The 23,264-nt window shown below is 31.8% G+C and overlaps 1 protein-coding gene across 1 annotated transcript; it reads right to left on the bottom strand.

Annotated features, from left to right (window-relative positions):
* Positions 1-731: 731 nt before the first annotated feature.
* Positions 732-18,797, bottom strand: LOC143071388 (DNA polymerase iota-like). Its single transcript, XM_076245643.1, has 10 exons — positions 18,704-18,797; positions 14,865-15,153; positions 12,841-12,960; positions 11,403-11,567; positions 6,988-7,137; positions 6,326-6,577; positions 5,479-5,657; positions 3,392-3,483; positions 2,879-3,012; positions 732-1,537 (listed from the first exon to the last, which is right to left on the bottom strand). The coding sequence occupies exons 2-10, from the start codon at positions 15,013-15,015 to the stop codon at positions 747-749; spliced, it is 2,034 nt and encodes a 677-aa protein (XP_076101758.1). The 5' UTR covers positions 15,016-15,153; positions 18,704-18,797; the 3' UTR covers positions 732-746.
* Positions 18,798-23,264: the final 4,467 nt, after the last annotated feature.

Raw genomic sequence — 23,264 nt, 5'->3', positions numbered from 1 at the left:
GAATTGAGATAATTTTTGGAATAAGGGAAAGGGGGAGATGAAAAAAAAATGGGGGGGGGGGGGGGGTGTTCAATTCTTCAGAGTTCAGAAATAAAAAGAAAATTTCTTCAAACATTTTTTTTTTTTTTGAGAGGATTAATATTCAACAGCAAAGTGAATTGCTCAAAAGCAAAAAAAAATTGTTTAAGTTCATTAGACCACATTCATTCTGTGTCAGAAACCTATGCTGTGTCAACTATTTAATCACAATCCAAATTCAGAGCTGAATCCAGCTTGAATGTTGTGTTCATACTTGCCCCAAGCATTCAGGGTTCAACCTCTGCGGTAGTATAAAGCTGCGCCCTGCGGAGCATCTGGTTTACATCTGAAACAACTGGCCTATTGATTCAGGAAATGTCTTATAAGCTTTGATTTTGTTGTTCATTATAAACTGACCTTTAGAGGAAGGACTTACTTATGGTTTTCCACTGACATATTTTGAGTTTCCCTTGTCTGTCATGTTGGAGTGTAAATTATTCACTAACCAAGTTCAACCATGTAATTCCAGCAGATCTGATGAAATATCCTTACAAGATTGCAGTGATGATTTACACAAGGCTTAAATGAATGAAAATATACAAAAGACATGTTTACAAATTTAAATGCATAATAACCCTTATATATATTTTGTGAGAAAAGCATACCTTATGACTTTTCATATCAATAATTGACAACTTGGGTAAAAGACAGGATAAATTATGATGTTTTTATTTTGGAGATTTATTTTTAGAAGTAAAATATGTGAGTATTGATCTTTTGTGCTGCTGTGCTACTGAAGATGTTTTTGATTTAACATCTATTTTGTACTGTTCCATTATATCTTTCTGAACTTCAGGTGGAAATGACAGAAAATCATTAACATCTATTCCAGCAGTCATAAGTTTCTTTTTTAATTCATTGTCTTTTGTATCACACTGGTTACTTATATTATCCGTATCTATATTGTTTTTGGAATTACAGGACTGATTGTTTTTTGAACTTTCAAATATTTCTTTCTGGATATCAGGAGGGAGCTGACTTAACACATCTTGATCTACACCCTCCATAAAGTTTGAATCTACACTGAAAGAAGTACTTGGCTCCATTGTCAAGTCTTCACTTACACCTTTCACTTTCTTTAAAGAGTTTTCTGAAAAACTGCTTTCACATTTCCTTTTTCTCTCATGTCCAGTTTGAATTTCAAGTTCACTTTTTTCATTTTCTTTTGTTTTGTCCTGAGCTGCTTTAAAGAAACTTAAAATTCCTTTTTTCGCTTTGTTCATATTCTCTGAATCAGTAATCCCATTTTCTGCTGTTTGCTTCTCAGTTTTGTTTTTACTTAATGTCTCTGACTTAGTAGGTGAAAGAAAATTCTGAATTGAATTTTTGGGTTTGTCTGCCAAATTACAGAAAGCAATATTCATCAATGTAAGGTGAAATGGAGTGTTTGTGTCAACCAGTTTCATAAACAATGCCAGTACTAGCTTCTCTAACTCAGGCAAAATCAAATCGGTCTTTCCTGTGGATAGAAATAATGCATATAAAAATATGATAGATAGAGATAAGGAGATGTGGTGTGAGTGCCAATGAGACAACTCTCCATCCAAGTCACACTTTATAAAAGTAAACCATTATAGGTCAAAGTACAGTCTTCAACACAGAGCCTTGGATCACAGGAATTCCTGCTGGAGATTCATTTATTTTCATGGATTGTTGAAAACTTAATGTTCGAGGATATTTAATTTTGTAGTTTTGCTGAGGTATGCATACAAGCTAATGGGAAATTTGGTATTTGTTGAACATTTATTTTGTGGTTCACCTGTTCCTATGAAATTCACGAAAATTGTTATCCAACAAATAATGAATCCACAGTATTAGCCTTAATATTATATGAGTGGATAAGCTGAATTGTCTCACCAGCTTATTTGTTCCTGCCTGAATGATATGTCTTATCAAGACAGTATTTGAGAAAAGGCTTTAGTTACCATGGTAACCTTTCTTAATAAAAGCTATCTATGATAAATGAACTATGAAAATAAGGTCAAAGGATCCCGTTTATCTGACTTTCATACTATAATCTAGTTTATTTTAACTAAATGTAAATGATAAATTTAAATAAAGAATGTCATTTTACAAAATGTTTTGTACAGCAAGGACTGAAGAATATTTCATCACTTACAAAAATCATGCTTTAGTTTCCCCAATTTACAGATATGTTTAGGGTACACTTATTTTGATTTTGTTTTCCTCTCCAACATGTATGTAACTAATTATAAACTTAATTTCTAAAGGACTTCCTAACCTACACCATTGAAAAAATCAATAACTTTCAGGGGAACTCTGAGTCTTAGCTAAAACTGCTGTGTAATAGTAATGTTGAACCCCTAAAAACTGAGATATGTCTCACGAATTGGAATTTTAATAGTATAATGCAAATGATGAAATCAAAAAGGCTATATTTAAACATATTAACTATACATAAGAGTCCATAAGCCATGACTGAAGGTGCAGGGCAAAATAGTATCCATTGAACAGGGAAATACCAATGCTTATCAAACTGCATACCAAATACCATTGACTTATCATAAATAGTTCTCTTTAAACTAAACCTAAACACAACATTTAACTTGTAAACAATGAAAAAGTTAAATCAGTCAATGAATTATGACTGAGGGGGCATGGACAAAAATATATAATCTCCACAAAAATGAGAATTATTGTGTCAATGCTAATATATCTACTTACCAAATATCATTGACTTACCACTAATGGTTCCTCTGATCTTATCACAAACTTAAACATGTAAACTTTGTCATCACGAGCAATACATACAATTGTCACTGAATATTTATCTACCTACCTTGAATAATTTTTGTAGCTACATGATTAGGTACAGGACATTGACGACTTTCCCTGTTGGTCCATTGTTTATCAGCAGTCAGTTTTCTTATACTCAATCTAATAGTCTGTACAATTCTACCATCCTCTTTAAGCCTATAATAAGACACTTGGAAAGCTTAAATTTGAAATATACCTCATTCTCTGTAAAATACCAATTAATTTATTTTGTTATTTAACTATTTCATTAGACTGTGAATTACTGTCAAGCTGCTGACTAATTATGAAGTCATTCTGTTGAGTAGTATTTGAGAAATGTGTGACTAAATTTTTTAAAGTTCATTCTGAAGTAAAAAAATACAATAAAATTAATAATAAATGATAAAATCTACTTTTTTTTTTTTTTTTTTTTTAAATATCTTGTGTTTTAAAAAATAACTTGATATTTTGTTTAATTATATTACATTTGCAAAGTATTTGATTCAAACTACACCAGTCATTTTGTAAGTATTCTTTTATTAGAACAAGACACTACCTTTGTAATAAGCTTTGCAGTAGTTGTGAAGCTTTGGACCTTACATCTGGTACCGTTCTACAATTCTTAAAGGAATCTTCATCACTGATGGTCTAAAAATATATAACATACAATCTTTATCTGATTAATAACAGACACTGTGTTCAAGCCTAGCTTACACGATTTTATATAATGTCCCTTTACCTTTACTTTGTCTGTCAGTTCTTGGATTCTTTAAAAGTTGTCTCAACAACATATATACACCCAAATATTGATGCAAGAAACTTAGCTGAAGCCCCAGTCCCACTAGACCACGATCGCACTACGCTCACCGCGATCTAAAATAAATTCAGATTGTGGTGAGGTCGTGGTATGAGCGGCATGAAAATATAAATTTTCGTTGCTCTCACGATGCTACTACGTCCTCATTACGCTTCTATTACGATCCCGCTACGATTATACCACGTTCTCACCGCACTTATTCTGCGACCTCACTACGCTTATCAAGATCTTTCTACGCTCATTGCATTCTCACTACGACCATACCACGAGTTATCCGATTGCAACACGATCTTACCATGCCTTTACTGCGATTATAGAACGTTCTTACCACGATTATACTACGTCCATACCACGATCTTACTACGCTTTCAGTAATAACGTCAACATCGTGTTCCATATCAATACAATTCCATTCCTTCTATTTCTGATTAATACATAGATTTCTCGGAAACAATACAGTCATGCCACCAAAATCTTCTAGAACACGTGGGCGTGGTGGTATGGGTTGATGTAGAGGCAGAGGGAGCTCTGAAAATAACGAATCCTGATCAAGCAGAGATTTCGCACAGACCAATCCAACCTAAATTACAACCTATTGCTGGTCCATAAAGCTCAAATTACGATATTTTTGTGCAGAATAGCAGAGATGACACAGATGTGTCAATAGACAATATCTATTAGCACAAACACATTTACATTAAATGGTTATGGCATACAAAATTAAGACAATAAACTGATTATAGATAATAAAATAGATATAGGAAGATGTGGTATGAGTGCCAATGAGACAACTCTCCATCCAAGTAACAATCTATAAAAGTAAACCATTATAGACCAAGGTATGGCTTTCAACATGGAGCCTTGGCTCACACCGAACAGCAAGCTATAAAGAGCCCCAAAAATTACTAGTGTTAAACCATTCAAGCAGGAAAACCATAGGTCTAATCTATATAAACGAGAAGCATGGTTGAGCCATTAGAGAAAATGTACAAGAACTACATACAGACAAACAAAACCTGGAGATATATAATATATTTCATGTGAAAATGACAATGAGAATGATGGTCTTAGTATGAACGTAGTCAGGTCATAAGAAGAGCGAGACGAGGACGGCAAGGGCGTGCTAGAATCATACTATGGTCTTGAACAGCATGGTGTAAAAAAGTATAGTCGTAATGGAAGCGTAGTTGGGTCATGGTGAGAACGTGATGGTCGTAGTGAGGTCGTAATAACGTCACTGTGAGACCATAGTGCAGTCTCTCCAATAGAGTCACGCTTTTGCTACCCTCTCGCTACGATGGAACAGCGACCTTTACGATCTTACTACGACCTTAGTGCGCTCTCACTACGCTTTTACTACGACCTGATTTCGCCACGACCGCACCACGATTGTTTTGAACATGTTCAAAGCTGGCCACGCTCATCACGATCTTGAAGACCCCCCACAACCGTGATACGACCTTACTGCAATCTACACGATCGTACTACGATCATCAAAATTTGCATTTTTTTCACAGATCATAGTGCTATCCAGGCCTAGTGGGACTGCGGTATGAGTTACATAAATCATAAGTAACGGTAACAGACTGTAAATAAATGAGGAACTTGTCCATGGGACACAGTAAATGCATATCTATCTACTATCATAATCATTTTAGTCCTTGTGTGGTGTCCAAGTCAAAACTTCTATCATAAAATCAAATATCTAAAAAGTTAAATGTATTCAATTGTTTTTGTGGACTTTTTGTGTACTCAATAGAACGATAAAGATACAAGAGTATATATTTCAATATATTATTATCTATGTAAAATAACAGTAAAATGACCTGTGGTCTACCGTAAGGAACAATAGGGCTGTCATCTATGCCATAGCTCAATTGTTTATTAGTAAAAGCCTGAGATTCTCCTATCTCTGGTATTAAGTCTGCCACTGGTATCTCTTGAAGATGTAATACACTAACAATGCCAAGCCTGGCTAATTTCTTTGATGTTGTTGATCCTATACCTGGAAAATACAAAATTACCATATGAAAAATATATTTGATTTGTAAGACATTTTGCAAGAAGAGTCAGTTTTTAAGACAAGACAACCATTGGACTTATTTAGAAATCCAAATTCTTTCTTCTTCATCATCATGGTACATATCTCCCTTTATTAATGTGACTATTACGAATTAGCTGCAATACAGAGACATCAACTTACACAATCCTTAATGTTAATGTAAGGTATTGTAATGTTAATGTAAGGTATTGTAATGTTAATGTAAGGTATTGTAATGTTAATGTAAGGTATTGTAATGTCATCTGAATATTATGCTTTGTATGCATCTAGTCAGTATAGTAAACAGAGTTTGAAATATACTCACATCTTTCTATAATTCACAAAAGCAAAGTGCTAACCCTAAACCCAAACATTTACATTAGAATTTTATGTCTATCTAGGACAACTACATATTTATCTTTATTATATCTGAATCTCTAACATGTCAACAGAGTTTCAATTTCCTTAAGTCCCATCCATTTATTCAAAACAGCAAAATTTTGTTTGGACATATAGTTGTAAAATCAACAAGAATTACAAACTCAAAATAAAACTTTCCATGTAATAGTAATATGCAATCATCATATAACCTGAAACACTTAAAGGATGCCTTTAAAAACATCCTTTCTTACCCGGAATTTTACTTGCTTTCTTCATTGAAGACATAAAAGTTTGTGTCTGATGTGGAAAGAGCGTCGTCTGCTGGTTAGGTTTGTGTTGTTCTCCTACAAGTTTTGACAATAGTTTATTGTAGGATATTCCAGCACAACATGTAACTCCTAACTCATCATACAAGGCACTACGGATATCATTAGCAATCTCTGAGCCAACAATCAATCTTTCTTGACAACCACAGTCACACTGTACAGTATCAATAGTTGTGTCTATAAATGAAGCATTGAATTTATATTGATCAACTGTCTAAAGATAATATACAAATATACCAAACAAACAAACAAACAAACAAACAAACAAACAAACAAACAAACAAACAAACAAACAAACAAACAAACAAATATACCACAACAGACATTACCTCATATGACATATCATTACAAAATATATTCTTTTTCTATAATTTAATAATTTGTTTCTTCCCCCAGCATGTAAAATAATTATTGGGACAGTGACAAGAACAGAGGCTACCTAATTTTATTTTATCAAGGGACACAACTCTTTCTCAGTTGAGGAAGACATGTCAAAAATGATGAGTAGACAGAAATTATAAATATATATTTGCTTATTGTTATATTCAAAATGAATTACTTCTGTAAAGATATTATTGTGTACTTACCTTCCTCTTCATTTGAACCATATGTATGACCTTTCACCTCTGTTCCTTGACATCTAGAAATAATTCTTTGTTTAACCATTTCAGATACGTCAAGGTAATTTTCATCAAATCCAAGTCTTTCAACATTTGGTGTGTATTTCTGCAAAAATTCTGGAAAAAAACAAACAAAATAAAAAAGGATAAATTCAGAAATTTGCTAAACAATTTAACATTTAACTCAGTCATGTCAACTTTAATTCCATTGCACTAGTATATAATAATTCTATTATACATTGATAGGATTCAGCATGTTCAAGGACAAAAATTAATAGAACACTTTCGAGTTCATCCGTCACTGGAAAAAAACTCGTCAATTATACGCGCCTTTATCACGTCATTTACCAGATAGAGGGGGTCGCCTATATCCCTGCACTATTTACGTTCATCAAGCGTCTTAGTGATCGTCATTGTACAGGATAAACTAGAAATAATGGTTGTTCTGTAGGTACTTAATGACAATTCCCTAATGACAGCAATGCTGATTGTCAATTTTGGGAATTCAATTTGCCGAATAATTCGTACAATATAGAATTATAGTTTTCCAACCACTCGCTCAACATTGGATTGGAATTGACGACGCCCCTTAATGCACAAATGACATTCACTAAAACCAGAGTTTTTGACGGATATGCATCGAAATTCAAAAGTTGTCTATTGCTAAAATGCATATATGTCTACTGAAAACTAAAACTATAATGTAAATCATGTGTAAATCAACTTAAATCTTTCTAACCTATTAACCTCCAGACTTGTTTTCGTCAATATTTAAATCAATTAAATTTATTAGGAGTAGAATGCTTATTTTAAAAGTAATCATAGTGTTTCTAATCAAGGTACAATCCAGAATAATATTTCTAATCAAGGTACAATCCAGAATGATATTTCTAATCAAGGTACAATCCAGAATGATATTTCTAATCAAGGTACAATCCAGAATGATATTTCTAATCAAGGTACAATCCATTATAGTGTTTCTAATCAAGGTACAATCCATTATAGTGTTTCTAATCAAGGTACAATCCATTATAGTGTTTCTAATCAAGATACAATCCAGAATGATATTTCTAATCAAGGTACAATACATTATAGTGTTTCTAATCAAGGTACAATCCATTATAGTGTTTCTAATCAAGGTACAATCCATTATAGTGTTTCTAATCAAGGTACAATCCATCATAGTGTTTCTAATCAAGGTACAATCCATTATAGTGTTTCTAATCAAGGTACAATCCAGAATGATATTTCTAATCAAGGTACAATCCAGAATGATATTTCTAATCAAGGTACAATCCATTATAGTGTTTCTAATCAAGGTACAATCCATTATAGTATTTCTAATCAAGGTACAATCCATTATAGTGTTTCTAATCAAGGTACAATCCATTATAGTGTTTCTAATCAAGATACAATCCAGAATGATATTTCTAATCAAGGTACAATCCATTATAGTGTTTCTAATCAAGGTACAATCCATTATAGTGTTTCTAATCAAGGTACAATCCAGAATGATATTTCTAATCAAGGTACAATCCAGAATGATATTTCTAATCAAGGTACAATCCATTATAGTGTTTCTAATCAAGGTACAATCCATTATAGTGTTTCTTATCAAGGTACTATCCATTATAGTGTTTCTAATCAAGGTACAATCCATTATAGTGTTTCTAATCAAGGTACTATCCATTATAGTGTTTCTAATCAAGGTACAATCCATTATAGTGTTTCTAATCAAGGTACAATCCAGAATGATATTTCTAATCAAGGTACAATCCAGAATGATATTTCTAATCAAGGTACAATCCATTATAGTGTTTCTAATCAATGTACAATCCAGAATGATATTTCTAATCAAGGTACAATCCATTATAGTGTTTCTAATCAAGGTACAATCCATTATAGTGTTTCTAATCAAGGTACTATCCATTATAGTGTTTCTAATCAAGGTACAATCCATTATAGTGTTTCTAATCAAGGTACTATCTATTATAGTGTTTCTAATCAAGGTACAATCCATTATAGTGTTTCTAATCAAGGTACAACCCAGAATGATATTTCTAATCAAGGTACAATCCAGAATGATATTTCTAATCAAGGTACAATCCATTATAGTGTTTCTAATCAAGGTACAATCCATTATAGTGTTTCTAATCAAGGTACTATCCATGATAGTGTTTCTAATCAAGGTACAATCCATTATAGTGTGTCTAATCAATGAACAATCCAGAATGATATTTCTAATCAAGGTACAATCCATTATAGTGTTTCTAATCAAGATACAATCCAGAATGATATTTCTAATCAAGGTACAATCCATTATAGTGTTTCTAATCAATTTACAATCCAGAATGATATTTCTAATCAAGGTACAATCCATTATAGTGTTTCTAATCAAGGTACAATCCAGAATGATATTTCTAATCAAGGTACAATCCATTATAGTGTTTCTAATCAAGGTACAATCCATTATAGTGTTTCTAATCAAGATACAATCCAGAATGATATTTCTAATCAAGGTACAATCCATTATAGTGTTTCTAATCAAGATACAATCCTTTATAGTGTTTCTAATCAAGGTACAATCCAGAATGATATTTCTAATCAAGGTACTATCCATTATAGTGTTTCTAATCAAGGTACAATCCTTTATAGTGTTTCTAATCAAGGTACAATCCAGAATGATATTTCTAATCAAGGTACAATCCATTATAGTGTTTCTAATCAAGGTACAATCCATTAAAGTGTTTCTAATCAATGTACAATCCAGAATGATATTTCTAATCAAGGTACAATCCATTATAGTGTTTCTAATCAAGATACAATCCAGAATGATATTTCTAATCAAGGTACAATCCATTATAGTGTTTCTAATCAAGGTACAATCCAGAATGATATTTCTAATCAAGGTACAATCCATTATAGTGTTTCTAATCAAGGTACAATCCAGAATGATATTTCTAATCAAGGTACAATCCATTATAGTGTTTCTAATCAAGGTACAATCCATTATAGTGTTTCTAATCAATGAACAATCCAGAATGATATTTCTAATCAAGGTACAATCCATTATAGTGTTTCTAATCAAGATACAATCCAGAATGATATTTCTAATCAAGGTACAATCCATTATAGTGTTTCTAATCAAGATACAATCCTTTATAGTGTTTCTAATCAAGGTACAATCCAGAATGATATTTCTAATCAAGGTACTATCCATTATAGTGTTTCTAATCAAGGTACAATCCTTTATAGTGTTTCTAATCAAGGTACAATCCAGAATGATATTTCTAATCAAGGTACAATCCATTATAGTGTTTCTAATCAAGGTACAATCCATTAAAGTGTTTCTAATCAATGTACAATCCAGAATGATATTTCTAATCAAGGTACAATCCATTATAGTGTTTCTAATCAAGATACAATCCAGAATGATATTTCTAATCAAGGTACAATCCATTATAGTGTTTCTAATCAAGGTACAATCCAGAATGATATTTCTAATCAAGGTACAATCCATTATAGTGTTTCTAATCAAGGTACAATCCAGAATGATATTTCTAATCAAGGTACAATCCATTATAGTGTTTCTAATCAAGGTACAATCCATTATAGTGTTTCTAATCAATGAACAATCCAGAATGATATTTCTAATCAAGGTACAATCCATTATAGTGTTTCTAATCAAGATACAATCCAGAATGATATTTCTAATCAAGGTACAATCCATTATAGTGTTTCTAATCAAGATACAATCCTTTATAGTGTTTCTAATCAAGGTACAATCCAGAATGATATTTCTAATCAAGGTACTATCCATTATAGTGTTTCTAATCAAGGTACAATCCTTTATAGTGTTTCTAATCAAGGTACAATCCAGAATGATATTTCTAATCAAGGTACAATCCATTATAGTGTTTCTAATCTAGGTACAATCCATTATAGTGTTTCTAATCAAGGTACAATCCATTAAAGTGTTTCTAATCAAGGTACAATCCATCATAGTGTTTCTAATCAAGGTACAATCCATTATAGTGTTTCTAATCAAGGTACAATGCAGATATTTCTCCTTTAATTGATTGATTGATTGACTGTTGGTGTTTAAGCCACTTTTAAGCACCACTTTTGGGCTATTTCATGGCGGTCAGTTTTTATAGACGGAGGTAGCCACTGTGCCCAGAGAAAACCACTGACCTTTAATAGGAAAAATTACAATTCTAGTCAATTAAGATTGGAGTCGAGTGCACCTATTTGACAGGTTTCAAACTCACAACCTCCATTTTGACTGACTAGTGATTACCTTCCTTTAATTTGTAGTTATTATGAGCACCAAAATTTCTTAAATCATACAGACGTACTAAAATAATTCAAATTAACCTCACCTGATATCTTATAAGACATTTCTCTATAATGTGTAAGATCCTCCCCATTGACTAACACCAGCTGTGGACATTTCTCCTTAGCATCTTTTAAAGTCATTAATTTAGTAACACCAAATTCCCTGGCCTTGTAGTTACATGTGACAACTATGTACTTCTGCTGAATGCCTTGAAAAAACAACAAAATGACAAAATCAAAATAGAACCTTGTATGCCTTGACAAAACAAAACATTAGTACATAATGACAAAACAAAATAGATGTTTCCAAAAACCTTCTCTAACTTATAGAAATTTCCTTCAACTACCAAGGCATTTTATAAAATCATAATCTACAACATTAAAACTTTTAAATTTCTGATGATGTCTATCAAGTGTTCATGAAATAGTCTTTTCCATTGATGATTCATGAGAAAACAATATTAAGTTTAAAAAGCCAAAAAAACACCAGATCAAGTACATTGTTATATTTACCTGAAAACAGTCCATATGATACTTGTTCAACCAAGGTGAAGGATATCTGAATGTTTTTTTTTTAATAATGGTTAAGCACAATTTTCTATTCATAAGGAAATAGTTAAGAGTACCTTAGTTCTATATTCACTTTTAAGGATGTACACCTCTGAGAAGCCAAAAATTTCTAGAATTCAACTTTTTTTCTAAACCAGATGTTTGGGTTTATAAGACTGTAAAAAAATAATTGGTGAAGAAAAAAACATATGGTGGTGCACTTCTTTTTTTGCTATGGCCCTTTGCAAATGCCCAATTTTGATGATTTTCCCATTTTTCATCGATTTTTACCTATTTTTGGGCTATTATCGTGAAAAAAATCACAGTTCCACAATTAAACTTTTTTTCATACTTTCTATAAAGATGAAGTGGACCAATCTGAATAAAATTTACTTAAAAAAACTAGAGGTAGGTGTTGATATAAGAAAGTTTTATCATATTTTGATGCTTTTTTGTGTAAAATTTACCATGCTGTCAATTTTGTATTTTTGTGATTTTTCTCTGTTTTCAGAACAAAATGCATATAAGTTCAATTTTTTTTTTTGTTATAAATAATTGAAAAATTACATATCTAAGAAATTTAAAAAAAAAATAAAATGATATGGGATGTACATGATTCTTGTAAAATCATTTTTTGTATCCCTAATCCATTTTCCCAAAATTTTGGCTAAAAATACTGACTTGATTGGTCGTAAAATTTGAAAACTGGATTACTCAAAAACCATTCATTGTAAATACACAATTTTTTCACAGAGTTATGTTTGATTATAATATTTTTAAAATTCATTGATATTTTCCACTTGTATCACATGTTTCGGAAATAATTCAAGAACGAGATTTCAACGTGACTGAACGAGACTGAAAAGTCAGAAGATCAGTCCAATTTTAGCATTAATTTACTACCAGTAATGTCATTAGATTTATTCCTCTTACCCAGTGGTTTGTCTCTAAGTTTAGGATTTCTAATCATCTCAACTTGAGCATAGAAACAGTCTATATCTATGTGTATGATAGTCCTTGTGTGCTTCAACTTAGATATGTACACGTCACTTTCTGAAAAAATCATATTACAATTACAGTGACTTGACTGTTAGTGTTACTATCCACCAATTGCAACTCATTCAAAATTTTGACCAAATTGCAATTTGTTTTATAAAATCAAATTGTTCAACTGGTCAGAATTTTGAACAAACTGTTCAGTCAAAATGTGAAAGTGCAAGGTGATAAAATATAATATACTTACAATCCTATAAGTCTGTAACTCCACTTTAATGATGTTATTACTAAATTTGTCTATCAATCTGTATAGTTATATTATAGCCATTACCATACTAAAGGTAAAATGTTTTATTTTGAATTGCTATAAAATGTCCAAACTAAGCTTTTATATAGTTTTTCTTTCGAAAAGGATTTTATATTTATAAGAATCATATATCATTTAAAATAATACATCATATATTTAGTAAAATACGTGTGAAATAACAATATGCTATTGATAAGTTTCCTTGGGGAGATAACCTAAAATACTATTCTTTTGAATAAAGATTTTTTGAAACCAAAAAAGATTATCTCCCCTTCCTACAAACATATTGCAATTTCACAAATATTTTACTGAATATGAAATGTTTTTATTCACATAATGTGTGATTCTTATGAATATAGAATACTTTTCGAAAGAAAAACTATATAAAAGCTTAGTTTGGACATTTTTATAGCAATTAAAAATAAAACAGTTCACCTTTAGTATGGTAATGGCTACAATATAAGTATACAGATTGATAGACTGATTTAGTAATACCATCAATAAAGTGGAGTTAAAGTCTTATAGGATTGTAAGTATGTTTTATTTTATCACCTTGCACTTTCTCGACTTGACTGTGGTTTTCTACAGCAGTTGGTTCAAATTTCTGACCAGTTGAACAATTTGATTTAATAAAACAAATTGCAATTTGGTCAAAATTTTGAATGAATTGCAATTGATGGATAGCAACACTTACAGTCAAGTCACTGTAAATGAACAATCCAATCCGAAATTTAATGATAAGGCAAATTTCTATAGTTAATATATTGTATTTTTCAGATACTATTCCATCAATTATTGACTCACTGGTTTGTTTACACAAAAAGCTTAGAAAATGACATTTCACCATAAAACAAACAACAATATAAACATGATAAACAGAAGTATCTACTCTTTTAATTTCCTTTATCTTGTTCATGTAAAATAAGGCGATAAGGATCTTGATTGCCAGTGGCAGTGAGACAACTATCCACTATGAAGTTCAAATGAAGTGGATGTGTTTGTTATTCAATCAAAGTGTTTTTACAATGTACAAAAAAAAAATTGTCACATTAGGGAAACAAATACATGTACATTGAAATATGAATAGATAAGTTTAGATATGACATGAATTTGAGTTATTTCCCTTGGCTGTCATGTAGAGGGGGAAATGGTTGATTATCCTACTTGACTAACCAAATAAAAACTTAATTAAGAGGTACAATCAAGTCTAATAAAAGATTCTTTCTTTAAATTTTAGTCATGAAACCAACAAGGCTATAAATCAAAGTTTAACAGTCAATTATGACAAGTTGGATTTGGCTGATTTATGAAGGAATTTGAACAACTAAGACATGGTGACAAAAGGAAAAATAAACTCTAGCTCAAAGTTTATAGCCAATAAAGGAAAATAAACGCTAGCTCAAAGTTTATAGCCAAGGTATCTCTTTACAGAAACACATTCATCTGTGTATATATTTAATGGAACATTAAGCAATGAATTCTGAATTCTGATAAATATCTTAGTCATGTTAGTTGTTATTATAAACCGGACTTAATTAGATTTATAAACCAAAATTAAATAAATACTAACAAATGAAGTATAATCATTGATAATTGAAGATTTATAACGGTAGAAAATCATTTTAGTTCTAGTGATTTATGTATTTATATAAACCTGTACAGACTGCATTACATGTATTACTTCTCTTCTTTTTACTTTGTGGTGGTTCAACATGATTACTATGCATGCTATCTTGTTCATAGAAAGGATTTGTCCATTCGGTATCATCTTCATGTACGTCTATTCCTGCTTCCTCTTCATACATTATGCACTTTATATGTATTGAAGCATTAAAGTTTGGTTACTCTAGTTTATTGTTATAAGGTTGACAAGTAACCTAACTGGCTATCAACTGACCCATCAATATATATATGATTATTGATCAAAATAAGTCTTTTTCTACCTGAAAAAAAAATTATATATATTTTTTAAATAAGATTAACACTGCACTTTAGCTAAATATTTAATTTCCTTTGGGTCAGTGGCCATGACTCCTTTCCGTACACATTTCTCAGTTTAAATTCGATCGTTTTTAATAAAATACGACGTTTATCGATGCGTTGTTTTTTATTCAGAATTCACGGAGTTTACTTCCGGAAGGGAGACAACTCGAAACGATAATATGGAAGACTCCATTTTGCCTGAAGGGGTGTTCTAGTAACATCTTGACGATGTGGACTACATTCATTTTAATTTAAATGATGCATATGATTTAAAATTATGCAACAACAATAACCCTAAATAGCAGACATACATAGAAAAGATCCAATGAGTTATAAATTAACTAATTGAGTGGGGAATCCAGAGCAACCATTCAATCTAATACCCCTTGAAGTCAAGAAAACTATACGCATGCGCATAATTACCAAAAACAAAACCTGGAGCAAGAACGTATATTAAATGTCTATTAAACGACCTAGATGATTCTCTATTTCTGTATGGAAGTACAATCTCAAATATCAGTTTCATAACGGCAACATATAAGAAAAACTCCACTTCAGTTCTTATATGACAGAAATAGATTTATCGGAATTCAGAGAACTCTCGCATTTTTATCAAAACTGGGGAATTCCCTCTGACGTGTTTCTAAATTTATAAAAACACTAAATATTAATACTGCTTAATTCTGATTTTCCGTGTTGTTAAAAACACGCATATAAGTCAAGGGAATTATCAAACATGCAGATTATGAAAAGAACATTATAGGAAAGTTGTTTAAGTTCAATCCCTTTGTTTGATTTTACCTTTTAAAGAAAGACAATCATAAGAATCTGTGATGTTCCTTAATGTTTAGAATGAAAGTTAAAACGGTTGACGTGAGGGCATTGCCCTGAGCCAATGGTAAAAGTCTACAGATTGCTTGAAAGCAATCGTATCCCAAAAAATGATATTTGACTTTACTTTGATATGAATTTGATGTTAGGACATAAACTGTTAAATTGGCAGTGCATCATCCCAAATTGCACATCAGCTTGCTCATATCTGCCCGACTCTTATTAGTGCCAAATTACGTTGACAAAAACTTTACTTTCGTTTTTAAAATCACATTTTCCTAATACGAGATGTTGACTTGACAATGCTAAACATGCTAAAATATGGACCAGAAACGTAAAATCTGTGTATGTTTACAAAGCACGACTGAGTGAAGAAGCTTTTTCCACATTATTTCTTCAAAAAAAATACTTAAAATGTATGTAGGAAGCATAATTTACAAATTTCCCACCTGCACACATGAGCACACGTGTCCTAGTTCATACAACGTAGTTCTGACAATTTTTCATCTAAAACCTTTTTAATTTTTTTTTATCATGTTTATCAAACCATGTATGTTTATAAACATATTTCTTATAATTTTAATCTGTTGGACTAAATCAGTTAGATAGAAACCGCTGAAATGTAAGAAAATAACTTTAAATTGACCAATCAATTTAAACGATGCCTGTACTGAAAATAGTTTACCTGTCACCTGAACAGGTAGTTTTTCAGTTGTCCAACAACTAATTAGCCTTGATTAAAGTCAGAAATTGAAGTAGGGGTTGTTTTGATACTAATTAATCATCATCTCATTTTATGGCTGGAAATGTGTGGCTGTCAAAGGCCAAAGGTTAGGTCAAAAAGATAGTGAAATACATGTATGTCAAATGACCGTCTCTTTAAAAAGCATTGACTACATAAAAGTAGATGACCGTTTCATGTTTTGCCCAGACGGACTTTTACCGGACATTAAACAATTGTCCGGAATATATGACCGTTTTGGAAGCCTTGATCAAGTGTGAACTAATTCCATGAAAATTGGTGATGTTCTCCAATAAATGAATGTAACAAAAGATGTTGCATTAGAATCAATTTTTGATTATCTTACATGTGTTAACAAATATCAATTCAAAGCTTATTATCCACAGATATAGTCAGCTGTGAATAATAAACTTTGAATTGATAGTAATTAGCAAATTACAAGTTAGTTCACTAGTATATTTAGGAAATTATGTTCATATTATCACAGGAGTTTGAAATCTTATCAATAAGGGGGTAAAAATATACCAAATGCATGAAATACGAGAGAAGCTCTACTGTGATCCGGAGGAAAAAATGTCACAGTAGTTGTTGTTATTTTTTTATCCGGAGGTAAATATTTCCCTAGGATATTTTTTCTTTTACCGTGAAATTCTATCTGGGTAGTTAACTTATTGAATAGTTATTAGAAAAAAATATCCTTTACAAATACTATGAAATAATAATAGTGTATTTGAATTAAACCTATTTTGTAAAAAAATAATGTATTATTATGGGAATTATTTCACAAATTATCATTGAAAAAATTTCCTGAAAAAATTCAAGTAAATATCATTCTTTTGAAAAGAAAATTATCAGTAAACACAAGAAAGAAAATAGGAAAAAATTTCAAAGATCGTAATTGTGAAATAATATCATGATTAAATAAGGTAAGTGTAATACATGTAAAAGTGAGTTGTTTTCAGATCTCAGTACAAATATAAATTAAAACGTAAAGGTAGAAATATAGTTGCATTACTACTGTTAACAGTAATGGAAGAATTTGATTACGATAATATTTTTAACTATATAAATAGTCTGGGAACAAAGATGTTGTTGTTGATTATATGGAAATCAGATAAATTATACATGTAGCATAACAATATATTGGAACAAAAGAAATTTTAACAGCTGGATAGTATTAACCTGTGAAATGTTATCTGTCTTATTAAAAATTCATGTTGTAAGTCATCTTGTTATAAATAAATATATAAAAAATAAGATTCAAGGAAAAATTTCGCTATGAAATAGATTCAGGAATATATTATATTAATATCTTTAAAATATGAATTGCTCATATAATTACCTCCCTTTGATAAATTATGCAAATTTGTTCTACCTTTGACTTTGTGAAACATTTTATAATTAAAGTCAGGTATATACTGATTGCGAGTAACTTACTTACTAGTTAATGGGACTACATGTATATCTCACAAGGTTCTGTGAAATATGATATACGTCAAATATATACCGGTACATACTATCCGCATAACACAGATAGATTTTCTCTCCTCTGGAAAGGTTCTACCTGTGAAATACCATGCCTGGAAAAAAATTACCTTGACAAATTATCCTCAGGATAGAATATCACAGAGGAAGAAATAAACTGTTACAATAGTCGACTTTGGTATATATTTACCCCCTTATTGATAGGATTTCAAACTCCTGTGATATTATACACACATAGATGACGATGGACATGATGGACCCCAAGTGATGATAAAAGCTCACTTTGGGCCAGGTGAACTTAAAACTGTCTTGCCCACAAGAACCTATCATATTCATTTGAAATTACACAAAAAACAGCTGTTTTGTGATAAACGTCAGTGTACGTTGAAAGTGGATCTTCCCATGCCTGTGCTGGATTTTCTATAGAGTAAACGTTATCTAAATTGCATCACCTTCATGTTTTCCCTAATATCTGATAGACATGGGACTAGTATAATAATAGGATAGACTGTTGTATTGATGAATGTTTTTGCTTCTTTTTTTTCAGCAGGGAATGTATAAGTAAGGGGAAAGAAACCAATTTTTCCTTTTTTAAACCACAGGAGTTTACCGACGTTGTTTCGCTGGATCTTTACTCAAGAAAACCATTTCAGATACACCCAGGGCCGTAACTACCTATGAGGCAGGGGAGGCAACTGCCTCCCCTGAATTTTCTACACCAAATTTTTTTTTGAAGTAATAAAATGAAATATTGACAATATGTACACGAAAAACTTGAATTTATATTATAAACAACACAAGTTTACAGTTTTAACAGTGTTATCATGATACGTGATATATCTGTCAACTTCCGGATTTTTTTACCGAAAGTGAACCGTTTGAGTAATTTTTTTTGTCGTGTGGCCGTCCGTCTGTTATTCAGTATTCGTACGAGAATACATATGAAATTTTTCTTTTAGACAATTTTGAATAAAACTTAACTATTCACATTTATTTAGGGGCTCCATTAAGCAGAGGAAGTTCCCTTTGTATTGTGAATCTTTTATGATCAGTGGCGTAGCTAGGTCATTTTTACGTGTACGCCCGAACATCGGTAAGGGGCCTGAATGCCCAAACGGTTCCAGGCCACAAAAATAAATACTGGAAGTTGATAAGCAGGGACAAGCCTCCGGAAGTTTTAGAGTAATAGAGAATGTCATAAAATTCCTGTCATTGAAAACTCACCAATAACAACATTTTTTAGATTCAATATAATTTATTTTTTATGTTTAATCTATTTTTGTGTTTAAAATCTATTTAGAATGAATCTAATGACGGTCATTGGTTTAATTTGGAGTAAACTTCCAAACCAGTTACCTTAAACTATGATTAAAGGGAGCCGTGGATAACCTTCAATCATTACCGAAGCAGTATGCGTGGTCTTTCATTTAGAATTATTTTACTTTATGAAAACAAGATGGATCAATCGCAGAAAAGTGTTCTCGACTTCTTTCGTAAAATGTTTTCATCTGAAATTGAACTTAGCAAAGCGATGGCTTCTGCATCTGTCGATCTGATGTAACAACGTAACTAGATCTTACAAGTATTTGAAAGCTTGCAATATGTTACTAAACGGTGACCAGATCGTCTAACTTAAATCGCGCTAAAACTAAAATAGAAACGGGAAAAAATGGCTTCTGAAATTAACCACGAAAAAAAAACTTTAAGTGAATTCGACGAAGGTTTAACAAAGTAATTGTTATGTAATAAATTTTAACGTCAGAGGCATTTTAAAGGCAAAAAAGATAAAAAAAAAAAAAAAAAATACGGGAAAACTCATCATATATATATATAATTTCGTCATTATGCTCTGGATACTCGTTTGAGCATCAACAGTTTTTGTCTAGCTACCGTAAAATTTCACAAATGTTTGACAAAGTTATTTATATCTTAAAACTAAAACAACGTAATGAACCTGCATGTACATAGTTATAATATTGGCACTGCCGACGAAATTTACGATCAAAATAGCTCGCTTTCGCGACATAAATGTCAATGGCTCGACAAAAAATGAAAGTCACATATCCATAGGCGGATCCAGGGGGGCCTGGGGGACCCGGGCCCCCCTTTCGTGGGAAAAATTTGGTTGATTATATAGGGAATCATTGAAGCATGACTGGAGCGCCCCCCCCCCCCCCCTTTAGGGAAAGTTCTGGGTCCGCCACTGAATCGAATCTTAGCTCATAATGAATTGCTTATAAAAATTAAGGAGAGAGAGTAAAGAATTAACAGTAGATTTAGAATTTGACAGTAATAATATGAAACTAATTTTCGTCACTTTTATTCGCAATTACAAGCCATTGAAGAAAGAATTAGAATGTTGATGTACTGTTAACCAATTCCTTTATTTCTATTTATATGAAAATATTTTTTTTTACCAAATTCAAGTGTACGCCAGGGCGTTTTGACGTAAACGTAGCTACGCGCATGATGATATCGGAAATTCGTTACCGGCTGAATCAGCTGTTGGGTCATTTTTTAACGTCTCCCGGTCGATCGATTATGGTCAATGCCTTAGTAGTTAAACACTCCCATTCGTTGAAGCAGAGACTTTCTAAACTAAGTATATACTAGTTTAGAAAGTCTCTGGTTGTAGTTATATACATGTATGTTCAGCTTTCAAAAATATTGAAATTCAAGGTCCTCGACAAAAAATATCTTGCTTTATATGTTTTTTTAACTTACCAGTTTGATTTCTAACAAAAATATCTTTAAATACAGTTAATAATTGTTTGTATAAAATTCCAGAAATACTGATGTTTCTTAAAGTAAGGAAATCGAAGGCAAACGGGTGATTTTTAGCCCTATTGAGAACAAAATCCGCGGTCACAATGTATTTAATGTTAATAATTATAGGTCAAAGTACGGCCTTCAAGGCGGAGCCTTGGCTCACCCCGAACAGCAATCTCAGTTTGTTTTTGCATAAAAATTGCTTCAAGGTTCAAGCAATACTGATGTTTCTTAAAGTAAGTAAATCGAAGGAAAACGGGTCATTTTTAGCCATTTTACTGTGAAAAAAACATCGACGGGGGCTTAGCCCCATTTTGAATAAAACTTAACTATTTACATTTATTTAGGGGCTCCATTAAGCAGAGGAAGTTCCCTTTGTATTGTGAATCTTTTATGATATCGGAAATTCGTTACCGGCTGAATCAGCTGTTGGGTCATTTTTTAACGTCCCCCGGCCGATCGATTATGGTCAATGCCTTAGTAGTTAAACACTCCCATTCGTTGAAGCAGAGACTTTCTAAACTAAGTATATACTAGTTTAGAAAGTCTCTGGTTGTAGTTATATACATGTATGTTCAGCTTTCAAAAATATTGAAATTCAAGGTCCTCGACAAAAAATATCTTGCTTTCTATGATCTTGCTTTATATGTTTTTTTAACTTACCAGTTTGATTTCTAACAAAAATATCTTTAAATACAGTTAATAATTGTTTGTATAAAATTCCAGAAATACTGATGTTTCTTAAAGTAAGGAAATCGAAGGAAAACGGGTGATTTTTAGCCCTATTGAGAACAAAATCCGCGGTCACAATGTATTTAATGTTAATAATTATAGGTCAAAGTACGGCCTTCAAGGCGGAGCCTTGGCTCACCCCGAACAGCAATCTCAGTTTGTTTTTGCATAAAAATTGCTTCCAGGTTCAAGCAATACTGATGTTTCTTAAAGTAAGTAAATCGAAGGAAAACGGGTCATTTTTAGCCATTTTACTGTGAGAAAAACATCGGCGGGGGCTTAGCCCCCAACCCCCTCTCTGGGGGCCCACACTTGGTGGCCCCCAAACCCCTGCCTCCCCTGAATTCAAACCCTAGTTACGGCCCTGACACCTATTAAAATACCAACATTGAACCTAAAAAAAAATCGCCACAATGTGAGGGTTTGGATGGGGTTAAATAATTAAAGAATAATGCCCTTAAAAATGAAGATTAGAGAATAACGGGCAAAAAAAAATACAGATTAGAGAATAACGGGCAAAAAAAATGAAGATTAGAGAAAAAAGGGGTTAATTTTTTGAAGATTAGAGAAAAAAGGGTTTATTTTTAAAAGATTACGGAGAAAAAAGGGGTGAAAATTAAATGTTTACAGAATAACAGACCCCCCATCCAGACCATCCAATACACGTATTTGTAATCATTTGCTAAACCTCTCTAATAAATGGGTTTTGTGTATTTGTGCAGAGACATGTATACTATACGTCTCTGATTTGTGCTATTTCGTGTGTTTAATGTTATAAAGGATATAATCTTAATATTTAGTAGAAACTGTTACACCAGCCTAACTAATTTCACTTGTCGTGATATTTTAAAACTTCCATCTTACTCTGTTCATTTTTGGGATAATATTGACAACAACTAATAATTTCCCCATTCATATAACAAATGTTCCGGTTTCCTGTGTTCGGAGATTTATGTGAAACTATATATCATGTATACTTATGTTTGGTCATTTAATTCTGAAAATTTTCATGGACAGTCATCATTGTTATCTTTAAAATAAAGCTATATTTGACAAATTTTCCAGTTTCCTATAATTTCGGAGAATTTATGATAAAATCTCTGTTTTTGTCTCGAAATATTTATTATTTATCTAGAAATTTTGCCAGTTTCCTTATACAATTATGTGTGATGTACAAAATAGATTTATATTTAAGTTAAGGTTGATGCTCAATCAATAACATAAATATTTTATATTTCTCAGTTTTCATTTGATTGTTTTTATTAAAAAACAAAAATGATTCCTCAGTACACGGATGTCCATCCGCACTATCCTTTTCTATGTTCTGTGGACCGTTTGTCATTGAAATCAGAAAGATCATATCATAGGGAACATGTATACTAAGTTTTAAGTTGATTGGACTTCAACTTCATCAAAAACTACCTCGACAAAAAACTTTAACCTGAATCGCGAGGAACGGACGGACGGACGAACAGACGGACGAACAGACGTACGCACAGACCAGAAAACATA

The sequence above is a fragment of the Mytilus galloprovincialis genome, chromosome 4, assembly GCF_965363235.1.
Source record: "Mytilus galloprovincialis chromosome 4, xbMytGall1.hap1.1, whole genome shotgun sequence".
Lineage (NCBI taxonomy): Eukaryota > Metazoa > Mollusca > Bivalvia > Mytilida > Mytilidae > Mytilus > Mytilus galloprovincialis.
Note: the sequence above shows the minus strand (reverse complement) of the source record. Positions and strands in the feature narration are given on the sequence as shown.